The sequence below is a fragment of the Cervus canadensis genome, chromosome 18 (genome assembly GCF_019320065.1).
Source record: "Cervus canadensis isolate Bull #8, Minnesota chromosome 18, ASM1932006v1, whole genome shotgun sequence".
In the NCBI taxonomy this organism is placed as follows: domain Eukaryota; kingdom Metazoa; phylum Chordata; class Mammalia; order Artiodactyla; family Cervidae; genus Cervus; species Cervus canadensis.
The window spans coordinates 29346272-29372418 of record NC_057403.1 but is presented as its reverse complement, the minus strand read 5'-3'; the positions used below and the strand labels follow the sequence as shown (position 1 = coordinate 29372418).

The window sequence follows — 26147 nt, the reverse complement described above, 5'->3', positions numbered from 1 at the left end:
GCCATAAAACATAGTGACAATGTGATGAGAGAGATAACGGAACGCAGAGGAAATCACACAAAGTGATGTTGAGAAGAAAATGGAGGGACAAGGGATCAGAGAAAAGTTATCAGACATGGAGGACAAATAAAGGAGATCCAACAAATGCATATCTTGTGTTCCCAGAAGAGAACGGAATGAACAAAGATAAAATAAAAGAGGGGAGGAACTATTTCCCAGAGAATAAAAAAGGGACTGAAAAATCTGTGTCTTCAGAATTATATAAACTAAATTTCAGGAAAAAAGGACAGAAAATAATAAACACCACTGTTAATCCTAGTGAAATTACTGAACTTCAAAAAATAAAGATGAACCTACAAAAGTTATCAGGCAGAAAAATCAAGTGACCTCAAAGGAGAGAAGAAAGGCTGTAACCCCTTCTCTGCTGCCACTCTAGGCCGTCCTCTCAGAAAGGTTATATGTGGTCCCACGAGACCAAGTACCCTTCCTTTGTAGCATTCATCATAATTCTAATGGATTAAGTTAATTGTGGGACCAGGGACCCTTTACTGATTCTCCAGCATCTAGCACATGCCTGGTACTCATCAAATGCTGGACAAATAGGTGTCAAATTATTTACTGACCCAAAGACAGTGTCCACACCGACAGTCCTTTACAGGATCGAGACGCTGAGGCACAGGGAGGTTATCTGACTTCCCAAGTCAAACACCTGGGAAGCAGAGAAGCCGGGACTTGGACTCGGGTTTCTGAATGCCCCCGGCATTGCTCTTGTTGCTGGGCTCTCGCATCGTGCAAACTGACCACACATTCACACAGCCCGCTTCCCCTCCAGCCTTACTTTTTGTGGCACCAACAAGAAAACTGCTGAAAACAAGACTTGCTTTCCATTTGCTAGGCCATTTCTGGGCGGGTGCACACTTCGCACGAAGATGTTTGCCCAAACTACCCTGAAACACAGAGAGAGGCATGAGGCAGAGACTTATACCCAAACTGCCTGATGTGGGCCGGTCTGTGTCCTTATCTTACTAGTTTTGATTAAAAAGAATAAAGGCATAAATTATTTACCTGAGATTACAAAATGCTTATAGTAAAACTAAGGAGCAAGCAAGGAGTAAGTGTCTACAGTAAAAATAATACTTAAAAAAAATAAACTAAACCATACTCCATAGGCAATCTCCTTCACTGCTAGCTCCATCTAGTGATTAAACAGTAGTTTTATATGCACCACATACGGATTCATTTCAAAGATATGTATATTAATCCTCAAAAACAAGCAGAAATCTTTAGGTCTAGCTAAAAGTCTTGAGAGGCACAAGGACTGTCAACACAAATTCTGATTCTAAATAGGAGAACCAGGTTGTCCTGACCCGAATCCTGCCTCTGCCACTGGGTGGTAGCTGGATGATCCTGAGCAAGTCATTTATCCTGTTCTCTCACACGTGTACCCCCACAGGTGTGAAGTAAATGAAATGGCATGTGTGAGCTGCGTGTGTGTGTGTGTGTGTGTGTGTGTGTATGTGTATGTGTGTGTGTGTGTTAGCCACTCAGCCATGTCCAACTCTCTGTGACTCCAGGGACTGTAGCCCGCTAGGCTCCTCTGTCCATGGAATTCTCCAAGTAAGAATACTGGAGTGAGTAGTCATTCCCTTCTCCAGGGGAATCTTCCCGACCCAGGGATCGAACCCAGGTCTCCTGTGTTACAGGCTGACTCTTCACCGACTGAGCCACCAGGGAAGATATCAAATGCTCAGAAAAAGTCAATGTGTCTTCTTCCCCGTGAGGTACCGATCCTGAGACTGTGGGAAACTGAAATCCCTTTCCAGCTTCGGGGCCCTTTCATTCGTTCCTCTGCAGGTTATGATGAGACCTTTCAACTGCAGTCACTTACTAACACTCCACCTCTGGCTCCGCTCCTGGGCCGTACGAGGAAAGGCTTTCCTCTTGGCTGGCATGTGCAGAAAGGTGGAGACCTGCATCCACACTGCTGCTGGGAAGGCAAATGGGAACTACTGATTTGGAGAACAATTTGGCAACAACCACTGAGGTATACGTATCAAGTGCGCAATGGAATAATCTAAATATTCACCAATAGGTGAGCGGATAAATAAACTAACCTGTATGCAACTCAAAAAACTACCAAGCTGAGAGGAGGAAAGATGGGTTCCTGTATGGTAACCTCTGTACAATTAAACATATACACATATAGTAACACATTTGTTTCCTGATACTTATTTGCAGCAAAAGAATAAAAACAGACTTCCAGAACACATCCCAAATCCAGGAGGAGATGGCCTTCCAGAGATGAAGCAGATGGGAGACAAAGATTTCAACCCTAACCATAATTTTCTTTTACTAAAAATTGGAAGCAAAAAAAAAAAAAGATAAGATGTCAGTACTTGCTCATCCTGGAGAATGAGAACACTAACGTGTTACATTATGGTCTGTATCTCAACTGTGGGGGTGCCCGGCTATGGAAAATGCACGTGTTCGGCTTTAATAGACGGTGTCAAACAGTTCCCCCGACAATGGTGGTGCTAACTCCCACTCCAATAGCCCCTCTGCATCCTCCCCAATCCTTGACACTGTTAGTTGCCTTGCTCTACTTTTCAAATTTTTAAACTGAATTTCTGTACTGTACATGGGTCCTCGAGCCACCAAGACACACTGGCCTGAAAAATAAAACTGTATGTTTGATTAACGACAAAGGAGCTTGTGGAGGTCACTGTCATCTCTCTCCACTCAGGGAGATGTGGTAGCAAGCTTCACTCCCAATTTTCCTATCACACGTCCCAAACAGCTGAGTGCTACAGCTCCACCTATAACCTCGGTCCAAAATACCAGCCAGGAAGTGTGCAGTGGGGCGGTGGGTGCCCACACAGACCTTTCAGAGCCCTGTGGGAGACCTCTTTGGGCTCTTGGCACCTGTCTGCCTGTCTCTGCATGTTAAAGTCTGTATATGCTAGAAAGTGGTGGCTAGTTTCTGAAATACATAAGGATTCCACAAAATAATTTCCCTAAGACCATCTAAAATGTAATTCAGAGTAGTGGAGGATAATGGAAATAAAATCAATATGAAAACAGTTTGACACTGCAAGTCTTTAAGTAGAGTCACTATAAGTAACGTGTTATAGTGATGGTGAAAAAGAAAAAAAGAGAAAGGAAAAAGAAATTACGGTGCTGTCTTTTGCCATTAAAGAAATGGTGCTATCCAGCTTTCAAAACAAACGAGGAACAAACGAGTTTAAACCAGGGCATGTGGGCAATGGTGGAGAACCAGGCTCCTTCAACCAGAGAGGTATCTCGGCTCCCCCACATGTGAAGTGAAATCACTCAGTCATGTCTGACTCTTTGCAACCCATGGACTGTAGCCCATCAGGCTTCTCTGTCCATGGAATTTTCCAGGCAAGGATACTGGAGTGGGTTGCCATTTCCTTCGCCAGGGGATCTTCCCAACCTGGGGATCGAACCCGGGTCTCCCACAATGCAGGCAGACTCTCTACCATCTGAGCCACCAGGGAAGCCCCCTACAGGGCTGAAACAGAACCTATGTCACCGAGACAGCCAGAGATGAGTGCATGTAAGATCTTGAACTAGACACTCACACATGCACCCTATGAATGTCAGCTACTGTGGAGAGACATGTGATGATGCTCCTTGTCAGGCATGAGTCTGAAGAAACACTGCAACATACACATGCAGAAAAGTGATAGGAAAATTAGCTCAGGGAGGGGGGAGTCAAAGCAAAGAGCAGGATGACAAGCACTGGATGGAAACCTATGTTAAAGACGTGAAGATGTTTCTGTTTTTGTAGGATTTGTCTTGAAAGATAAAGGAAGGAGTTTTAAATTTTGGGTTTCCTGGGTAGATCAGCTGGTAAAGAATCCACCTGCAATACAGGAGACTCTGGTTCAAATCCTGGGTCAGGAAGTTCCCCTGTAGAAGGGACAGGCTACCCACTCCAGTATTCTTGGGCTTCCCTGGTGGTAAAGAATCTGTCTGTAGTGCAGGAGACCTGGGTTTGATCCCTGGGTTGGGAAGATTTCCTGGAGGAGGACATGGCAACCCACTCCAGTATTCTTGCCTGGAGAATCCCCATGGACAGAGGAGCCTGGCAGGCTACAGTCATGGGATCACAAAGGAAAGAGCAGGATGACTAGCATCAGATAGAAACCTATGTGAAAGATGTGAAGATGTTTCTCTCTGTTTCTGAAGGACTTGTCTTGAAAGATAAAGGAAAGAGTTTTAAATTTTAGTCTAATAAGGTAGAAAATGAGACTGGACCAATGATAAAAAATAAAAAATAGGCCCCCAAACAAAAGCCATTAACAGCCGAAGAGAGAAAAGGGACCTATTTTCTAATGCACTAGACACACTTTCCTGTGAGCTAATGTCAAGGTGCAGAAGAAACGGGGGAACGCGACACGCACCTGGTTTCTGTGTGGCGCGGCATACACAGCGTCGCTCAGACTTCCCTCTTCCTTGCGAGCGCTGGCGTCTCCAGACTGCCTGTGGCTGGATGACAGGCGCGAGTCAGTGTCCTCGTCCTCCTCATAGCCCACCATTTCAAAGGATGGCAGAGAAGATCTTCTTCCCGCTTCATTCTGCCAGTGCGGTCTGTATTAAAACATGCAAGATCAAGATAAAAGAACAAGCCACTTGACAGCTCACACTGGCTTATATACATGTAGTAAATCACTGTCTCCAAGTCCCACTGTGACGTTCTATGACCACAGGACAAGATAGGCAGAAGCTAAAGGGTGAAACCATCCGCTGTTCCATCTCTTTGTATACTGGTAGAATTTCTTTCCAGTTTTTCACCTAGATTTTTATAGTTATAATCACTGTATACATATACAACTTGCCTCCTTGTTAATAAGTCTTTAGAGTCAGACTTGAGTAGATACATCAGTTCAGTCAGCTATTCCCCTTACTTAGGTTCCCCTCCCCCTAGATTTTACCGACACAAACAGCTCTGCAATGAACATTAATGTGCAATCTCTTCTGGACTGAGGACTCAATCCATAAAACAACTGTATGGAGAAAGGCTGAGTCAAGCAGTATTAACATTTGATAGGTCCACAGGCATCCACACAGAGTCACTTCCCCAACCTGTGACTATGTCAGTAATAATTGTCTAAAACTTGCCAAAAGAATGTAAGTGAAGTGAAACTCGCTCAATTGTATCTGACTCTTTGCAACCCCATGGACTGCATAGTCCACGGAATTCTCCAGGCCAGAATACTGGAGTGGGTAGCCTTTCCCTTCTCCAGGGGATCTTCCCAACCCAGGGATTGAACCCACGTCTCCCACATTGCAGGCAGATTGGTTACCAGCTAAGCCACAAGGGAAACCCAAAGAATGTAAACCTCACTGCAAAAATGTGCATTTCTTACTGAGACTGGGTGTTTTTCCATATACTTGTGTGTGAGTCTTGGTTCTTCTATTGTGAATTGTCTGCTCATGTCCTTTGTCCCTTCATCTACTCTGATTCTAGCACTCCATTCCAATTTGAAATGAACTTTTCCACCTACAAAAATTAAAACTCTGACTGTGTATTTACTAGAAATATTTTCCCAATTCTGTTGACTTTATTTTGGCTATGTAAATTTTTTTAAACATACAGATAATATAAAAAAAAAATTTTTTTTTTAACCTTCCAAATTCTTAGCTCAGAAGTAAACAGTAGTCATCTCCCTCTGAGAGGTTTGATTAGAGTGGATATAGGACTTTGTTATCATATTTCTATGTATATACAAACTAAGCCTTTCATTCAATAGGAATTTGTTTTGGTGCATGAATTATGCAAGGCTGAAACCTGATTTTTTTCTAATGCTGCTAATGAATAAACTGTTGAATACCATCTTTTCCCTTTGATCTGTGGGGCTGCTTTTATTAGAGATTCAATATGCCTGCAAACACTAGGCTCACCTCAGGGCATTCTTGTGCACCTCTTATCACTGATCCAACACTCCTTTAACTACTTCAATATGTCTTAAAATATGATGGGGCTAATGCAGCCCTCCCCGAGTCAATATTCTTCCCTTCCAGATACCCTTTTACAGTCTTATCTGTATACAGATAAGAATACAGATTATCATTTCCAGTGAATTTCAAAATCACTTCCTCATCTTCAGCTTTTATTCAGCCAAAGTATAAATTCTCAGCAGGAGAAAAAGAGGCTATATTCAAACATCTCAAAAATGGAATCAAGATTAAAATGCAAAAACCAAAAGTATAAACACATCCTAGTGTAGCTCAGTCAGTAAAGAATCCACCTGCAATACTAAAATCCACCTGTGATGCAGGAGACCCAGATTCAATTCCTGGGTCTGGAAGATGCCCTGGAGAAGGAAATGGCAACCCACTCCAGTATTCTTGCCAGGAAAATCCCATGGACAGAGGAGTCTAGCGGGCTACAGTCCATGGGGTTGAAAGAGTCGGACACAACTTAGCAACTAAACCACCAACATCCTAGAAGGAAATATGTGAGCATTTGTATAACGCTGCAATAAGGAAAATCTTTATAGATTTGACAATAATGTCAGAACTACAAACACTGATACTTCTTACTACATAAAAATACAGAATTTTTTGGTATGTTTAAAAAAAAAAAACCTCAAATATAAAAATTGAATAAACATGGCAGAGAAAAGTCAAATCTGGTAATGTATTCCCCACCCCAAACCCACGAGCCCTTAAATTGTCTTCTTACTGCTCCATGGGGAGACACCAAACCTTGGAACAGGATGCCAAAGGTCCCCTAGCCTGCCCACTCCTCCAGCACCATCTCAGATGACTCCCCACCTCACTTGACTCCTCCCAGCCACAAATATCCTCCCCTTCAGATGCTCACACGTGTCACTCCCTCTTCTCCGTCTAAAAAGCTCATCCCTGCCATGCTGACCACCTCCCAGCCCTCAGGCCATTCCCAGCTGGTTCCTGCACATCCCACAGCTCTTCCCCAATGCCTCCTCCCTCGGGAGGAAACCTTCCTGATCCTTAGCCGTTTGTCAGCGCTAACCCAGCTCAAGCAACAGAGAAAATGATGTTAAAGAAGAAAGGTTCCAGTACAGGCATCAACAAAGGCAAATTCAACAGTGTGACCGTTCAGAGAAGACGCTCGTGAGAAGCTGTGACTGACAACTCGCCACCAAAGGTTATGGCTAAAAGCAGCACTGAACTCACCGGCTCGGTGCTGCCATGAAAGCAACCAGTGTCTTCTTGAGCTATAAATTAACAAGATCCACTCTGGAGAAAATCTGGATACAATTCAAGACTGATTAATGTTCCAGGACACTATTTCTTTGACATTGGTGATGAAAACCTGCGTGCTAAGCTCTAGTCACAACTACACACACACACACACACACACACACACACACACACACACACGTGCAGAGCTGCTCCCCCTCCGCCCTGAGAGGACGCTGAGCCCGGGACACGGTCCTTACTGATGCCTCAGCTCTGAGGTAGTGGCGTAGGGCTCGATCAAACTGTCCTTTTCCATGTAGGTCATGTCGCTCTCAGAGTGGGATCTCCGGCGAGGCTGAGGAATGGCAACGGTCCGGCCAGTCAGGGTCGTCGCTAGAATGGCTGCGGCCAGAGCAGATCTGTGGACAAAATCACCCCAGTGAGTCAGTGAGACACGAACCCTCAAGCTGAAGGTTGAACAACAGGACACGTGAATTAATCAGGGTTTACTTTCAGCTCTACAGTGTTCAGAGCGTATCTACTGACTATACGCCTGCCGTCAGCCGGCTATGTGCCACTGCTTCATTCTTCATTGACAATAGATAATATTGTCATCTCCGTTTTTCACAGACATTAAATGACTTGTCTAAGCTTTCCTAGTTAATGGAAGATGAAACCAGGTTTGTGATCCAAGCAGTCTATATTCAGGTAGTGTTCCTATTAGAATGAAAGATCGGAATGGGGGTAAAAAAAAAGAGAGAAATAAAAAGATATCAAAGAAATGAAAAGGAATTTGAAAGTCTTGCAAACTATTCAAAACTATAATACAGGAAAGTGTGAAAATGTTAGTTGCTCAGTCGTGTCTGACTCTTTGCAACCCTGTGGACTGCAGCCCGCCAGGCTCCTCTGCCCGTGCAATTCTCCAGGCAAGAACACAGGAGTGGGCAGCCGTTCCTTTCTCCAGGGGATCTTTCCAACCCAGGGATTGAACCTGAATCTCCTGCACTGCAGGCAGATTCTTTACCATCTGAGCCACCAGACAGGAAAGGAAAGACAGGATAACAGGTTTACCCTCCCACCTGAAAAATCAAAACAAACAATTAACTGTCCCAGCTTACTGCCTGAGCGAGTGTCCAGGTTACAGCAGAGAGAGGAGGAAATGAGGTGGAGCCAGACAGACTCTCTCGAGTTGTGGGGATGGAGTGGAGAGTCGGCGAACACCAGGGCAGATAGAGTCCGCAGGACAGGGTACCAGAGAGGAGAGAGCTGAGCTGAGAGAACTCCAGAAACCTGCAGGAGGCCCCACCGAGAGCTCACAGAACGCTCCTCAGTGCCTGAGTGCAAGGACACTGCCCAAGGCGCGGCAGACCCATCCAGGAGGATTGGAGCAGCAGTGCCAGGCGCCTGTTCCCGCCAGGCAGATGGGAAACCGTGGTAATTCGGGGGACATTGGGCATAGCACTCCGAAAGTAGTGGAGAATGAACAGCCCTAGATTGAAAACTGCTCTGACCCTGCCTAACAAAGCATGAAAGCAAGACCCAAAAGATCAGTTCCATGTAATTTAACTGTATCCCAGAACAAAATTCAACTAGACTTATAGGAACACAAAAATACCCAGCACTCAGCAAGGTGAAACTCACAACAGTGTCTAGCATGCAATCAAAGATAACCAGACATGCAAAGAGACAGAAAAACATGACCTAAAATGAAGAGAATAATCAGTCAAAACCCACCCAGAACTGAACTCACATTAGAAGCAGCAGAGACAGACGTTAAGACAGTTATTATAATTGTGTTTCATATGTTCAAAAAGCTAAGCAGGAACATGGGATATTATTTAAAAGACCTGAACTTCAGGAGATGGAAATTACACCAGATGGGATCAACAGTTAGGTTACATATTGCAGAAAAATTAGTGAAACTTGAAGGTAAAACAATAGAAAATAACCAAAATGAAACACAGAGAAAAAAAAAAAGAGAGAATAGTAAGATCTGAGATTAAAAAAGGTATTGGTTCGTGTTTTAAGCCACTACATTTTGGGAATTCCCTGGCAGTTCAGTGGTTAGGACTCCTTGCATTCACTGCTAAGGGCTTGGGTTCAATCCCTGTTCAGGGAACTAAGATCCCACAAGCTGCTCGGCATGGCAGGGAAAAAAAAAAAAAAAGCCATTATGTTTTGGTGTAATTAGTTACATGCCCAATAAATAATTTTCATCAAATGGTGTTGGAACAACTGGCTACCCACATGCAAAAAAGACTTCCCTGGCGGTCCAGTGGTTAAGAATCCATTGTCCAATGCAGGGGATGAAGGTTCAATCCCTGGTTGGGGAACTAAGATTCCACATGCCCCCAGGCATCTAAGCCCTTGAACTGCAACTACTGAGCGAACGTGCCCTGGAGCTCACTCGGATGCGTGTCACAGCTAGAGGAGCCTGCACGTTGCAACAAAAAAAGATCCTGTCTGCTGCAACGAAGACCCAATGCAGCCAAAAATAAATAAGTAAATAAAAACATTTTTAAAAATAAATAAACACAACGGAATTATATTTTTTTAAAAAGTGAACTTGAATCCATACCTTGCACACCATATACAAAAATTAACTCAAAATGCATCACAGACCTAAATGTAAAGGCTAAAAGTATAAAACCTCTAGAAGAAACTATAGGAGAAAATGCTTTATGACCTTGGGTAGGCAAATATTTCTTAGATATGGCACTGAAATCATGATCTATAAAAGAAAAAGTTCGCAAGTTGAACTTCATAAACATTAAGAATTTCTGCTATCTGCAAAACTGTTAAGAAAATGAAAAGACAAGAAATGGATGAGAAGAAAATATTTGCAAATCACGTATTTGATAAAAAACCTATTTTATATTCAGAAACAGTCCATCCTAAAGGAAATCAATCCTATATATTCATTGGAAGGACTGATGCTGAAGCTAAAGAGCCAACAATTTGGCCACCTGATGAGAAGAGCTGACTGACTGGAAAAGACCCTAATGCTGGGAAAGACTGAAGGCAGGAGAAGGGGATGAAAGAGGATGAGATGCTTGGATGGCATCACCGACTCGATGGACACGAGTTTGAGCAAGCTCTGGGAGTTGGTGATGGACAGGGAAGCCTGGCGTGCTACAGTCCATGGGGTCGCAAAGAGTTGGACACAACTGAGCGACTGAATGGAACTGAACAGGAAAACAATTCAATTTTTTCAAGTGGCAAAAGATGTTAACAGATTCTTTACCAAGAAAGATATTCAAGGGCAAATGAGCATATCAAAAGATGCTCAACACCATTAGTTAGTAGAGAAATGCAAAATAAAACCATAAGGATACCACTACACACCTATTAGAGTGTCCAAAAGTTAAAAGATCGGCCAAGATAATCCCTTCAACCTGGACCTGGCACAATGGCTCCCACAAAGCGAGACGGCGAGAAGAGGAGGCCAGTCTGCCATCAACGAGGCGGTGGCCAGAGAGTACCCCACCAGCATGCACAAGCACATCCAGGAAACAAGCTTCAAGAAAGGTGGCCCTGGGAACCCTTGAAGAGATCCAGGAATCTGCCAGGAAGTTGACAGGAACTATACAGATGTGCACATTGACTCCAGACTCAACAGAACTGTGCACCAAAGGGATAAGGAATGTCCTATTCCTTATCAGTGCGGTTGTCCAGAAGGCGTAATGAAGATAAAGATTCACCAAATAAGCTCTGGACATTGTTACCTATGCACCGGTCACCACCTTCAAATCCCTACAGACAGGGGACTTTCCCGGTGGTCCAGTAGTTAAGCATCCGCCGTGCCACGCAGGGGACACAGGTTCCATCCTTGGTTAGGCCATGAAGATCCCACACGCCACAGGGCAACTACGCCCACGTGCCGACTGCCGCAACTACAGAGTCCATGCACCACAACAAAAGATCCCCTAGGATGCAGTGAAGGCCCTGTGCAGCCAAATAAATAAACACTTTTTAAAAAGATTACAGAAAGTCTCTATACAATCAACATAAACGAGAACTAACACCTAACCGTCAAATCAAGTTATAAAACCACACACACACACACACACACACACACCTGACCAAACCAAGTGTTGGTAAGGATATGAAGAAATGGAAACTCACACCGAGCTGGTAGGACCATACGTAGAGTAATAATTTGGGAAACAGTTTGGCAGTTTCTTAATAGGTTAAATATTACCCTGACTACGCTAAAGCTTTTGGCTGTGTGAATCACAACAAACTGTGGAAAATTCTTCAAGAGATGAGAATACCAGACCTTACCTGTCTCCTGAGAAACCTGTGTGCAGGTCAAGAAGGAACAGTTAGAACTGGACATGGAACAACAGACTGGTTCCAAATCGGGAAAGGAGTACATCAAGGCTGTGTATTGTCACCCTGCTTACTTAACTTATATGCAGAGTTGATCACGTGAAATGCCAGGCAGGATGAATCACAAGCTGGAATCAAGATTGCTGGCAGAAATATCAACAACCTCAGATATGCAGATGATACCACTCTAATGGCAGAAAGTGAAGAGGAACTAAAGAGCCTCCTGATGAGTGTGAAAGATGAAAGTGAAAGAGCTGGCTTGAAAGTCAACATTCAAAAAATGAAGATCATGGCATCCAGTCCCATCACTTCATGGCAAATAGAAGGGGGAAAAGCGGAAGTAGTGGCAGATTTTATTTTCTTGGGCTCTAAAATCACTGCAGACGGTGACTGCAGCTATGAAATTAAAAGACACTGTCTCCTTCGAAAGAAAGCTATGACAAACCTAGTCAGCCTATTAAAAAGCAGAGACATCACTCTGCTGACAAAGGTCTGTATAGTCAAAGCTATGGTCTTTCCAGTAGTCATGTATGGATGTGAGAGCTGGATCATAAAGAAGGCTGAGTAGTAAAGAAGGGATATTTTTGAATTGTGCTGTTGGAGAAGACTCGATAGGCCTTTGGACTGCAAAGAGATCAAACCAGTCAATCCTAAAGGAAATCAACCCTGAATATTCACTGGAAGGCCTAATGCTGAAGCTAAAGCTCCAATATTTTGGCCACCTGACATGAAGAGCTGACTCATTGGAAAAGACCCTGTTGGGAAAGAAGGAAGGCAAAAGCAGAAGGGGATGGCAGAGGATGAGATGGTTAGATAGCATTACTGACTCAGTGGACATGAATTTGAGAAAATTCCGAGAGATAGTGGAGGGCAGAGGAGCCTGGTGTGCTGCAGTCAATGGGGTTGTAAAGAGTCAGACATGACTTAGCGACTCAACAACAACAGCTATGTGATTCAGTCATTCCACTTCTAGATATTTTCACAAGAGAAATGAAAGCACAGGGCCAAAGATTTATGCACAAATATTCATAGCAGCTTTATTTCTAGTAGCCAGAAATGGAGAATCAGCCCACCAGTTGCTGAATAGACAGGTGAATGGACAGACAATTGCATATTCACATAATGGAATGCCATTCAGCAGTTAAAAGGATGAATTACTGATTTTCACAATATGGATGAATCTCAAAATAATTATGCCGAGTGTAAGAAGTCAGCATAATTGTTTTGTGTAATTCCGATTCTATAAAATACTAGAAAATGTAGACTAATCTATGGAGACAGAAAGCAGATGGAGGGCTGCCTGGGAGGGTGGGGCTGACATGTGGGAAGTGACAGAGCGGGAGGGAGGAATTACAGAGGGGCACAAGGAAACTGGAGGGGAAGACAGATACAGTAATTATCTTGACAGTGATGGTGGTGGTCTCATGGGTATAAACACACATCAAAACTTATCAAAGTATTCATTTTAAGTATCTAAGATTATATGTCCATTATATCATAAAACTGCTTTAAAAAAGATAAAAGACTGTCTAAAGCAGAAATAAGAACAATATACGTTGGGATTTATAACATATAGAATTAAAATGTGTAACAACAGTAGCAAAGGATGGGAAGGAGGAAATAGGACATTCTTACACTGTTACACGAGGTGTAAACTGGAATAATGCCAGTGGAAAAACATTAATTCGAATGTTAGTTTTCAGAAAAAAAATTTCCTAGAAACAGGCCAAATTTACCAAACCAATGTTGATTATTTGGGACTTATAAAAAATTACAGTCCAGAAATATATTTTTGGAAAACACAGGAGACTATAGAGATTTTCTAATGAGTCTACAGCACACTGGCCACAATACGGCTGCTACATAAACGTTTAAGTTCATTTTTTTGTGTGTTTATTTGGCTGTGCCAGGTCTTAGTTACAAAATGTAGGATCTCGTTCTCTGACTAGGGATTGAACCTGGGCCCCCTGTGTTGGGAGCACAGTCTTAGCTACTGGACCAACAGGAAGTCCCCCAAAACATTTAGGTTCTAAGGACACAACTTAAGGGTTGTTCACACAAAAACTGAAGAACCAGGCAGACCTACAATCCATCGCAGCGATGACACCACCCACCAACCATGAGACTCTGGGTCAATGACTAACACCTGAATCAAAACAGAGCAGCCAATAGGACCTCTCTCCCAGGTTTGTTGAGAGGATGATATGAAACAATGCTTCTTAAGCACTAACCAGAGTCCTTGGCACAAAATAAACACTAATAAACGGCTATTCTTGTTATCAAGATTGCACTGAAGGAAAAAACAAACACTAAAAATACTTCGCTGCCCAGGTGATGCTAGTGGTAAAGAACCTGCCAATACAGGAGATGGAAGAGATGAAGGTTGATCCCTGGGTCGGGAAGATCCCCTGGAGAAGGACATGGCAACCCACTCCAGTATTCTTGCCTGGAAAATCCCTGGACAGAGGAACCTGGCAAGCTACAGTCCATGGGTTCACAAAAGAGTCGGACACAACTGACGCAATTTAGCACACATTTAGCACAAAAATACTTCAAAGTGTTTATCAGGAGGCATACAATATTTCCAGTTTCAAAGAACACTAAAAAGAAGGTACTACACTTGAATAAACTTATCTCTCATTGTTAAGAGTTAAGGCATGCATCCACGTGTTTTATGAATAAAGAATAATCTAAAACTCTTCTCTGTGTCCAAAATCTTAAAGAGGACACAGGCAGGGGCTTTAAATACAAAAGAAAGTCCATTCTCTGGTGTGACAGGAGCATGGGAGGAGGGGGAAATCACAGGCTTTGGGAAGTGAATTTGCTTCTCCTTCCTTCCTGCAAAGCAGTTCTTCTGAAAGGCAGACTTGAGTTTAAAAAGAAAATTATGTGCATAGTTTAAATACTTTTTAACATACTATCCACCTAAATGTTTGGGCTTTAATGTTTTCTATTTTGAAAATTTGCTTTGGAGGAGGAAATGGCAACCCATTCGAGTATTCCTGCCTGGAGAATCCCATGGACAGAGGAGCCTGGCAGGCTACAGTCCATGGGGTTGCAAGACTGAGTGACTAAACCACCAGGAAATGTGAGAACTCCACAGACCTGATGGTCCAGATCATGAGCCCATGGAGAAACCACACGAAGCACTTCATTATGGAACCAGGATGGCATTTCAAAGGACATGATCCTAATCACTTTACTTCTGATTTTCTTACCCGTTTAACAGCTCCGGGACCCAGCACTTGGTGGCTGAGCTTAGGGGGCGACCTTGCTGCGGGCTCACCTGACTCACCTTGGTCTCTCTGGAGAGGGGTTGGGGCTGCGCGGAGGGGGTGTGCGGGGCACAGCGGGCTTCGGTGCGATGCTGGCTGCAGGGAGAAGGCCATGGATGATGTATTTCTGTGGAAATGAAACCAGGCAGAGGTCAGCGGGATCATCTCTAGGTCCTGCGACCAGCCCTTCCTGGGTCTGAGAGGGGACACCTGCCCTGCTCACCTCGGGATCTAGTCCCATCAGAAGGCCCAATCCTCCCCCCACTATCCTCCACCCTATCTGGCAAGACAAGTGTGCCCACCCAGGGAGCTGCCCTCTGTCCTTCAAAGGGGTCCTCTCATCCTTCCTTCCTCAGAACGGCTTCCCCGACGATGACCCAGAGTCACCCTCCAGCACCCCACTTGGCTCCCAGCACTGCCCCTGCTGACCCTACTCACTTGCTTCCCGCCCGCCTCCTCCCGCAGAACAGAAGCTTCCTGAGAGCAGGCAACCTACTTGTCTTTATCAACCCTGGAACTCTGGCACTTAGCACAATGCCTAACACCTGGCAAGGGCTTAACAAGGATTTTAGATCGTTTATCTTGAAGATAAACAGAGTAACAAACACTGGCTCTTACACACAATGAAAGTCAGACAACCCAGCTTTAGGCAGGGCTGTCTGTGAGTGTAGTCCAGTCTTCATTTCCTGTGCACCAGCCATTCGTGTGAACTTACTAAAGGCAAAATGCCATGACAGCATTGAAGAAACCTGGTCCTCATTCTCAAGGAGGGACAGTCCAGAGGAAAAATACCCAGCTGTTTATAATACGACACAGAATTACGGACAGCAGCACGGGAGAGGTAAAGACAATGTGCTGAGGTGACCCAGGGAGAGAAGGTCTCCTTCAGGTCCGAGGCCAGCAAGGGGACCACTGATGTCCTGTTGGAGAAAATCTCAGAGCATTTAGATGGGGTCTTCGAAGATGCCCACTGCTTTCACACTTAGGAAACGGGGTAGAAAGACATTCCAGGAGGAGGGAGCAACATGAATGAAGGGGTGAAGCAAGACATTAGTGACAGTGTGGTGAAAATAAATACTCCAGTTCACTGGACTACACAGGCATCTGAGATGAAGCAGCTAGAACGACTGGCTGGGGGCACAGTGAGGACTATTCCCATTTAAGAGTTTTGATACCAGACTAAGGAAATCTTGTGACTTAGTGACAAGCGCCCACTGAAACTGGCTCTGGGAAAGACTAGTCAGGCTGGGATGGGCACAAGGTACCAAGGAATGGGAAGCACAACCAAGGGGAGGAGCCAGGGGACTGGAAATCCTTCAGGAGTGAGGGATGAGCAGACCTTCCAAATGTCTCCTGCAGCCTTCCCACCCCCACTCTCCCAGTTCCACGCACACGGCCAACCCCAAGAGCAGGTGCTCCAGAGCCACGGCTGCTACAGCAGCCATTCTCCAGAATATATATTTGCCGCCTGTCCTACCCCTCACTGCCTGGCAGAGGCTGAGGGACAAAAAAGCCTTTTCTTCACCTTTGAATCCCCAGGGGATAGCATCCAGTAGGTCCTCCAAAAAGGCCTTGTGAGCTTTGTTTATTTTTTTGATGGAGTGAATCTCCTATAGTAGGCCGAGTGTTTCTCCCCTGTACCACGATAATCACTTTCTAACTATGGTTCTCCTGCCTCAGTCTCCAAAACACAGGATGGTCCTATCTCAACCCAGCACGAAAACTCCCATGGGCAGCCCCCCTCTCTTGTTGACAGAGAAATGTCCTCTCGTGGCCCAGACGGCTGCTACGGCTGCTGTCCGCTGCTTCCTAGCAATGGCCGGCCCTCCTCATCGCTACTGTAAGGGTATCTCTATGCCGCAACACTCAAAACTGCCTTCCCATTTCCACACAGCAAATGATTCATCCTTTGTCGGGCTTTTGTATATGTTGTTTTCTCCACCTGGAAGTCTCCTTCCTTATTTCTCCCCAGGCCCAGGTCAACTCTCTGGGCTGACTTTGCTGCCCCTTCCCTGGTACCCACCTCGAGAGCACTTTTTGCCTTACCATTTTGTGCTGAATGACTTATGGGTTTGTCTACCCTTTAGCCAGTGTGGCCATAGGCTCTCAATCAATTATGGGGTATCTGGCACACAGACACAGTAGGAATTCAGTAACACAATAAAAACATCAATAAACACGCTGAGTTAGCAAAATCACAACAGCAAAATATGCTTCAACTGTGCCTTCACTGCTTCTCAACATCCAGCTGTCTAAAATGACTTCCCTGGTGGTCCAATGGTAAAGAGTCCTTCTTCCAATGAAGGGGAAGCAGTTTCAATTCCTGGTAGGAAACTAAGGTCCCATATGCCTCAGGGCAACTAAGCCCACACACCACAACCAGAGAAGTCCTCACCCCTTGCAGAGAAGACCCAGCACAGCCAAAAAAAAAAAAAATGACTTCAGCAAGTCATAGAGCTGAGAACAGGAGGCTGAGTTAGACATGCTTTAGGAATTCCAATTTGAAAGGGAGTTCAGGAGTACCCTTATCAAAATGCTTTCTCCAGGCGGTATAGCTCAGGGGTAGAGCATTTGACTGCAAAATGCTTTCTCTGCATTTAAAGTACTGAGTTTATGGAGAACTGGATGTAAGCAGGTTTGGGGGTTCATCAGACAAGTATGAAAAAGAAAAACAGGAGGAAGGCGACTTGGGTGAAGGGTAGTGGTTATAATCATGACCCACGGAATGAGAAATTAGGACTGGGAAAGACAGCAATGAGGACACTGGTAGGATAAATAGACAGGGGCAGGGAGGGGGGTTGGGGGGAGGGTGTCAAAGAATTGTCGGTATCACGCTTACAAGTAGGAGGAGGGGTCAACGAATGAGCCTGGGAGTGTGTGCCGGCAGTGGCAGAATTGCCATGGAAGTTTTGGAGGGAAGCATTCCAGGCAGAAGAAAAAGTAAAGGCTGAAGGAACAGCAAGGTGGGAAGAGCTGGAGCGTCCATGTGTGTGACTTGAAGGCATTGGGCACGAATCAGAACTGCATTTTAAAAGAATCCCTTTGGGTGTTTTGTGAAGAATGGACATAGGGAAAAGGAAGGAGTGGAACCGAGAAACAGGGAGGAGCTGCTGCAGCAGTCCAGGCAGATGCTGGAGGACGGGGTAGGAGCCGGGATGGCTAGTAGATGCGCATGGTGGAGTGTACGTGGTGCTTGGCGGAGGGAGGAATCCAGAATGACACCCCACCGGCGATCAGAAAGTAGTGTGTCGGCAGGAGTGAACTCCCCGACGCCCGAGCGAAAGTTACAGGCGAGACAGGGCGGGCCCTATCAACTGAGACCAACACTAGAATAGAAAATTAATGTTCTAAACACTAAACAGCTGGGCTTCTCGAAAGGAAAACCACTTCCTGTTGGGCCGCTATCTTGCCTCCATCCCAAATCCCAACCCCTCCCCACTTAACTCCCGGCACCAAGGGCCGGAACGCAGGCTGGGTGCAGATATACTTACATACTGCTTCTTGCGTCCACTCCGAAACCCCAGGAGCATCCTTGCTGTGGTTGATGGCCAGACCCTTACTGGACTGTACAGAAGATCGGAGCTGAGGACCACTCCCCAAAGTCTGCCGACGCCTTGAGTGGGCCTAGCCCCAGACGCCTTTTCTCAGCTACCGACTTCGCAACAACCACGTCTGCCATTGGCTCCGCTTTTGCTCCGACCAATCAGAGCGAAGATTACTTCACGTCCGTCGCTCTTGGCAACCAGCGGGTACCACTCAAATCCTCTCCAGGGCGTCGCTGTCCATTCTCTTATTGGTCAGATCAGATGTCGATCTCTGAGGCCATAGCCTATCCGGCGCCGGGAGAGGCGGAGGGCGGGCAAGAGGAGAGAGTAGCGGGGCGCTCAGGAGGCAACCCGGAAGTGTTGCTAAACAGGTAATGTCGCGGGAGACCCAGAACTGGTGCCGAGGTGGCCAGCTCGGCCCCCGCCTTGAACTGGACTAAGGAGCCACGGTGCGGACCGAGCCAGGGTTTCAGGGGCAAGACAGGTGACGGAGATAAAGGACGCTTTTTCCAGGACAGGACTCTCCAGGTTCTTAGACTTTGGTCTGTAATCCAGCCTTTTAAAGAACACTCTGCAGTCGCGCGCCTGCCAAAGAGGCCCGGGCTTCGAGTGAAATGGGCTATGTGCTGGAGAATCTGCTTAAGTGCCGTCTTGCATTCCCCTCATTAGATCGAGGCCGCCGATGGAAGGCAACCCCCCTGATGGCACTGGCCCCATGCATGTACCATTTGGGCACATTGTGGCCAATGAGAAATGGCGCGGTTCGCAGCTGGCACAGGGAATGCAAGGTCGGTGGGCTCCCTCTCTCACCTCACCCCACTTTTTAAAAAAGTTCCATCTATTGCCGTGTTTTCATCTAATGAACACGGAACTTATTTTCTTGTCTGTGTTTTAAGGGAAAATTAAACTCGTTTTTGAGGATGGCCTGACACTGGTAGATTTTTACTTATCTAGCAAATCCTGCATTATTTACATCACCGAAGCTGAGTTGGTGGCAGGAAATGGCTACAGAAAGAGACTTGTTCGGGTTAGAAATGTAAGTACTGAGTTAAAGAAATGGACTTCTTCCCCCTCCCTTGGAATAATCTGTATGAAACCATTGGCCATTGCACCCTTGGATAGCTGCTTAATCTTGAATGGAATTTTGTTACTGAATAGTTTCCTGTTTCTTTTCTTTTCTTTTTTGAAGTCCAATAAACTTCAAGGGATTGTGGTTGTTGAAAAAACGCAGATGAGTGAACAGTATTTTCCAGCTGTACAGAAGTTTACTGTTCTGGATCTTGGGATGGTGTTGCTTCCAGTAGCCAGCCAGATGGAAGCATCCTCCCTCATTATTCAGTTGGTAAGTACCCATTCCTACTCCTCCACAATAGCCCTGGTTTAGGACTTTTGACTGATCTTCCTGGATCCTTTTCTGGCACCTGCCCTTATTATCTGTACAATCCATGAAGCCAGTCTTTATCCATCTCTGGATTGGTTTCTAAAATCTTTTTGATGAGTTAAGTTCAGAAGCTCCCTCTGCAGCTAGCTGAGCTTGCCGCCCTGTCTAGGCAAGCATATAACAAGGTGAACAAGTTGTAGACCTGATTTTAGCCTCTCAGCTCTGATGACTCCTTTGTGCGCTATTCTGCATTTAAGCTGGTGACATTGTCAGCTAGTGGCTACTTAGCCTCATCCCTGCGTATCTTCTGTTAAGCACCAGAAAGTGTCTGCAAGTTCATGTGTTGTTTCTTTTAACCTAGTGGCTTTCCATAGTCCTTGTTGGTTATTCAGCATGGTTGTACATTAGAATTTCCTGGGGAACTTTTTTAAAAATTTTATTGAAATATAGTTGATTTGCAGTGTTGTGTTTCAGGTATACAGCAGAGTGATTCAATTACACATACATTCGTTCTTTTTGAGATATTTTTCTCATATAGATTATCATAGAATATTGAGTAGAGTTCCCATACTATATACTAATTCCTTGTTGGTTATACACACACTATATAGTGGTGTGTGTATGTTAATCTTAAGACCCTGTTTTATCCCTCTTCCCAGCCACACCTCCCCCGCCCCCATTTCCCCTTTGGTAACCAAAACTTTGTTTTTAATATCTGTAAGTCTGTTTCTGTTTTGCAAATAAGTTCCTTTGTATCATTTATTTAAAAAATTAGATTCCACACAGAAGTGATATCATATGAGATTAGAATTTCCTGGGGAACTTTTAAAAAAAGAGATATATGAGCCTTATTTGAGACCAATTAAGAATCTGAACATAGGCGTCAGGTTTATGCATCAATTTTTGTTGTGCTGTTTCTAAATCTCCCCCTCTGATGTGCAGCTGGGGTTGAGAACCACACTGGAAATGCAAACAGCCCTGTATAGTTCACAAACCCTTCTCCAGACACTGCTCTTTTCTCTTGCTTCACTCTTCCTGACTCACTTTGATTTAACCTTCTTATTATGTGCCTTCCTGTATCCACCACTAACTGAAGACTGGGTTTCTCCTTTGATAGGCAAGCTTCTTCCAAGTCCTGTATCAGGCAGGTGGAGCCATCATGTAATCCTATACCAGTGAAATGTTTCTTAGTGGACCATAGGACCATGTTTGAATTCTTTAGTGTAGGTTTTCATTGGTTTTATCCTAAGCTTTCTAAAAATTCAAGTTTTTGTAGATTAATTTTTACCCCTCACTCATTTGTGTAGTCATATTGTTCATCTTTTAATAATTTTACTGATGCCTGAAAAATTATAATCATGGTATATATGAGAACGTTTATAGTGGTAAATCAAGCTGAACCACATGGAAAAACTAAATTTCCGCAAAACATAATGTTAAGAAAACCACAGGTCCTCTAAAGGGCGCTCATGTGCTTCTTTCATTTCCGCTCAGGTTCAAGAGCAAACCAGAGAGCCCAGTAAAAACCCTTTTCTCAGGAAGAAACGGACTCAGGTCTCTGAGCCGGCGCTCCTCCGAAGTGTGCAGCAGATCCCAGGAGTTGGGAAGGTGAAAGCCCCACTCCTGCTTCAGAGGTTTCCAAGTATTCAACAACTAAGCAACGCGTCTATCCGAGAACTGGAGGCGGTAGTAGGACGAGCCGCAGCCCAGCACATTCATGCATTCTTCACCCAGCCCAGGTGAGGGCTCCTTTCACGGGCATCTCATCACGGGACTGCAGGATCTTGTTTTCTTTTCACACTAAGAAAAGAGTTCCTTGGAGAAGGAAATGGGAACCCACTCCAGTATCCTTGCTCGGGAAATCCCATGGGGAGTCTGGTGTGCAACGGCCCATGGAGTACAAAAGGGCTGGACACGGCTTAGTGACTAAACAACAACAAATGGCAGTTCTAGCCAATGTATGAGAAAAACTTGTAAGGAATTGGGGGTTGGGGCTGAAGCCAAAATCCTATTGTTTACAGATGTGAATGTCTATTTAGAAAAACCAAAATAAACTGCAAGCAAATATTTAAACTAAGAAGAGTTCCTTTTACTACAATTAGGGAAAGATGAGAAGAGGCCTGAATGGAACCTGCCAATTGTCCTGCCCTGTTCTCTGGCCTCAGGCATGTACTTGGATTAGTGGGCCTGCCCCAGACGGCCCTGCCTGCATCCTGCTAGCATGAATGGCCTGGTGGGCACCTTCCTAAGGGAACCTCAGATTCAGCAGAAAGCCAGCTTGGGAGGATTTTAATGTGTGACCTTGACCTTATCTATCATGGAAGGTGGCGGATATGACTGTTTAAAGGAAACAAACCTACAGTGAAGCACTGTTCCCATAAGCTCCTTGTTCCTGCTGGCAGAGCCACTGTTCTTCAGGTCTGATCTTAATATACCTGTGCTTTGAGGGCAGCTGCCAGTGTCAACAGACAATTGTATTGCCTTTTTTCTTCCTTCCTATCTCCCTTCCTGGTAGTTGCACAGTTTGTTTATAATCCCTGAGCACATCTGAACACAGAAGGCCTGGAGTCTGGAGTTCCCACTGTAAGATAAAAAGCCAGCGTGCGTGAGGGACGGAAGAATGTGTTTGTAAGTGGATAGCCCAGCAACCAAAAGATGAATAGCAAAGTGGCAGGGCCAGCTGAGGAGAGCCTGGGGCTAGAGACCAAAATGTATAATTGCTCATCTGAAGAATAAATACACTGAACAACAACTACACACACACACACACACACACACACACACACACATTGGAATATACTCGGCCATCAAAAAGAATGATGTTGGGTCATTTGTAAAGATGTGGATGGACCTAGAGTCTTTCATGCAGAGCGAAGTAAGTCAAAAGAGAAAAACAAATATATTAACGTGGAATTCAGAAGAATGTTACAGAAGAACCTATTCGCATGGCAGGAACAGAGACGCAAATGTAGATAATGGACAGGTAGACACACAGGTGGGGATGGGATAAATTGGGAGACTGTGATTGACAAAATGCACGTCATGTGTAAAGTAGATAGCTAGTGGGAATTGACTGTAGCGAATGGGGCTTGACTTCATGCTGTGTGGTGACCTAGATAGATTGTATGGGGTTGAGGGGAGGAGATCCAAGAGGGAGAGGATATATGTATACATGTAGCTGATTTGCTTCATTGTACACAAGAAACTAACATAACATTGTAAAGCAATTATACTCCAACTTTTTTAAAAAAAGACAAAAATACAATTAAAGAGGCCGTACATTTTCAAGGACACTAAGACATCTTGAAAGCTCTTAAAGTCCTATTTTGTGAAATGTTAGTGATTTTTAAATATATATATATTTATTTGGTTGCACTGGGCCTTAGTTATGGCACACTAGATCTCTACCTGTGGCATGCAAACTCTTAAGTTGCAGCATGTGGGATTTAGTTCCCTGACCAGGGGATGAACCTGGGCCCACTGCATTGGGAGAGCAGAGTCTTAGCCACTGGGCCACCAGGGAAGTCCCAGTGATTTTTTTTTTATTACTTTTTTTTTTACATACACACTGCGTATTTCTTTCTTTATCTTTGGCTGCACTGGGACTTTGTTGTTGCACACAGGCTTTCTCTAGCTGCAGACAGCAGGGGCTGCTCTCTAGTTTTGGTGCTCAGGCTTCTCACTGTGGTGGCTTCTCTTGTGGCGCACAGGCTCTGGGCGCGCAGGCTTCGGCAGTTGCGGCACACGGACTCAGGAGTTGTGACTTGATGGCCCCGGGGCGCTCAGGCTTCCATCGCTGTGGCATCAGTTCAGTTGTCACTAAGTTGTATCTGACTCTTTGGGACCCTGTGAGCTGCACCACGCCAGGCCTCCCTGTCCATCACCAACTCCCGGAGCCCACCTAAACTCATGTCCATTGAGTCGGTGATGCCATCCAACCACCTCATCCTCTGTCGTCCCCTTCTCCTCCTGCCCTCAATCTTTCCCAGCATCAGGGTCTTTTTCAAATGAGTCAGCTCTTCACATCAGGTGGCCAAAGTATTGGAATTTCAGCTTCAACATCAGACCTTCCAATGAATACCCAGGACTGATCTCCTTTTGGATGGACTGGTTGGATCTCCTTGCAGTCCAAGGGACTGGACTCTCAAGGGTCTTCTCCAACACCACAGTTCAAAAGCATCAATTCTTTGGCGCTCAGCTTTCTCTGTAGTCCAACTCTCACATCCATACGTGACTACTAGAAAAACCATAGCCTTGACTAGACGGACCTTTGTTGGCAAAGTAACGTCTCTGCTTTTTAATATGCTGTCTGGGTTGCAGGGCTCATTAGTTGTGGCTCGAGGGCCCCAGAGCGTGCAGGCTGCAGGAGCTGTGGCCGCCTGGCTCTAGGGCACTTGGGCTTCAGTAGCTGGGGCACCCAGCGCTAGGGCACAGGCTTAGTAGTTGTGGTGCAGGGGCTGAGTTGCCCTGCAGCATGTGGAATCTTCTCGGACCAGGGATCAAACCCATGCCCCTTGCATTGGCAGGGAGAGTCCAAACTTTTAAAAATCAAGTACAATAAAACTTCTGTGCATTAGGGTAAAACTGATTTGAAAGAGGAGAGAATGAAAGTGAAATCAAAGTGGAAACCATTAACTGAGGCAAATGAATTTATTTAAATATTTATACAAAAATATCAGTAAGAACAGTGGATACACTTTCCCAAATATGGTTGCTTCCCTTTTGACATTACACACTACAAAATATTTTAAGTTCATTTATTCTCAAAATGACATGGCAGTGCTACATCTGTAGAAGCTATATAACTTATACTATGTCAACAGTGAATCTTAGAATCACTGTGTCATCCAACGTAGAGCAAGACAAACCAACGTCATTTTACAAAGTCAAATAGAGCTCTAGACTTGAGTCATTTACATCTTGACCTTGTACAATGTTTTTAACCCTTTCTAAAGACTCTTAAAATATACAGTTATGTACTTTCTACTTAAAATGAGAAATGTTTTGAGTATCAAACAGTATATTATCTACCTTGTAGACGGCATCTTCATCTAACACTGCCACTGTGTTAGCGACTTTTAAGTGACATAAAATGGAAGAAAAACTGCTCCTAAATGTTTTTTTTTTAATCTAAAGTCATGACAAATTTGGCACTAGACTTTATCTGGAAATAGCATTCATATTATCTAGAAATAATAGTAAAATCGTGTTCTAGGTTAATGACTTCCCCTTAGGCAGCAGGTCTTTGGAACAGTTTTTAATAACACTTAGTCTAGCATTATAGTCCCTCCCCCTGCCTGAATTTGGGGTCATCTGAATTCTGAGTTAAGGAATTAATCTATGTATCACCCAAGCCTAAAAACTTACTAATAGGAACCACATAGGAAATCCTAATTGAACTGTGACAGTAAGTAACTAAGAGTCCTAATTCTAGCCTTTAAAAACAGCCATATTTCCACGTTATTCTATTTACAATACTTTATATAATAAATAACTTGCAGCAGTACGGTGAGACTCCCCTAATTTTGTTTTCCACAAGCTTCTAGAGGCTTCTTGTTACTTACACTCAAGGACATATCAATTGTATGTTTATGCTATGAGAAAACGGGATTTGAGAATATTGAGAACTCTTCCTCTGTGGCACAAACACGAAGGCCCAGTCCGCACGAGCAGCGCTCTCGCTTCTTCGCTTCAGTACAAAGAGCTGTCGGTGTTGAGAAGGCTGAAGGGAGAGGAGAGCTTTTTCTTGACCGGAGGCCTCGCGACACCAACCGACGGGAGGCACAGGGTGCTCGCCGACTTCTGTCTATTCTTGTTGGTGCTCCAGCTCAAAAACGAGAGCTTTTTCGAGATTTTCTTGGTTTTATCAGTTTTATCATCAACATCTATGCCTAAGCAGATCATGGAGTAAGTTTTCTGCATTCCCACAGAGTATGTGGCACATTTACTATGCTGTACACAGAAAAAGAAGAACAGTTAAATGGTTATTTTATCTTCCAAATAATGAATTCTTTTTATTCTTAAAACCAGTCTTGATATGCTGTGATTACAGTGAAATGACTATTTTAGGCAGACATATTTTTCTGTTATAGGAAGTAATTTATATACATGATTTAAATTATGAAAAGAATGGTTAGATCCCATTTAACCATTTTTAAAGTGTAGTTAAAAATGGTTAGAAATCAAGATGTCAGAGAAATGACTGCCAAGTTTTGAGACTCACATTCTGCACTCACGGCGGCATCCTCTTTAAGTGATATATTTCTGAGATTCAGTGACTAATGCTGATATAGGATTAGGTTCTTAAGAACAAGGACAATTCTTAAGGAATATGCTCAATAGTAGTCATTTAGGCTGGGGACCACTACTGCCTTTTAAAGGTTATTACATTTGAAAAAGTAATACACACTTATGGTCAATAAT

The 26147-nt window shown here is 44.4% G+C and overlaps 3 protein-coding genes across 10 annotated transcripts in view; 1 reads left to right on the top strand and 2 right to left on the bottom strand.

Moving 5' to 3' along the window:
* The window catches only part of CEP89 (centrosomal protein 89), a 69804-nt gene extending 51336 nt beyond the window's left edge, over positions 1–18468 (bottom strand). For 3 of the 4 annotated variants that reach the window (XM_043436309.1, XM_043436310.1, XM_043436311.1), the window contains exons 1-4: positions 18290–18468; positions 14819–14925; positions 7452–7610; positions 4428–4614 (exon numbers count right to left, since the gene is read on the bottom strand). In XM_043436309.1, the coding sequence (XP_043292244.1) occupies positions 4428–4614; positions 7452–7610; positions 14819–14925; positions 18290–18328 (492 nt within the window). In that variant the 5' untranslated portion in view covers positions 18329–18468. Of the gene's footprint in view, positions 1–838; positions 948–4427; positions 4615–7451; positions 7611–14818; positions 14926–18289 lie in introns of those variants that run through there. The other variant, XM_043436312.1, reaches the window with a different exon arrangement.
* A 177-nt stretch (positions 18469–18645) lies between these two features.
* Positions 18646–21801, top strand: FAAP24 (FA core complex associated protein 24). 4 transcript variants are annotated; one of them, XM_043437746.1, is made up of 5 exons: positions 18646–18714; positions 19013–19131; positions 19240–19379; positions 19533–19685; positions 21219–21801. In XM_043437746.1, exons 2-5 carry the CDS (start codon positions 19026–19028, stop codon positions 21465–21467), a joined length of 648 nt encoding a protein of 215 aa, XP_043293681.1. In that variant the 5' UTR covers positions 18646–18714; positions 19013–19025; the 3' UTR covers positions 21468–21801. The 4 variants fall into 4 exon arrangements, with proteins under 4 accessions (XP_043293681.1, XP_043293684.1, XP_043293683.1 ...); XM_043437749.1 differs by lacking the exon at positions 18646–18714 and adding an exon at positions 18721–18827; XM_043437748.1 differs by lacking the exon at positions 18646–18714 and adding an exon at positions 18721–18871.
* A 2554-nt stretch (positions 21802–24355) lies between these two features.
* Positions 24356–26147, bottom strand: part of RHPN2 (rhophilin Rho GTPase binding protein 2) — a 67268-nt gene continuing 65476 nt past the window's right edge. For both annotated transcript variants that reach the window (XM_043437685.1, XM_043437686.1), the window contains exon 15: positions 24356–25676. In XM_043437685.1, the coding sequence (XP_043293620.1) occupies positions 25416–25676 (261 nt within the window). In that variant the 3' untranslated portion in view covers positions 24356–25415. The remainder of the gene's footprint in view (positions 25677–26147) is intronic.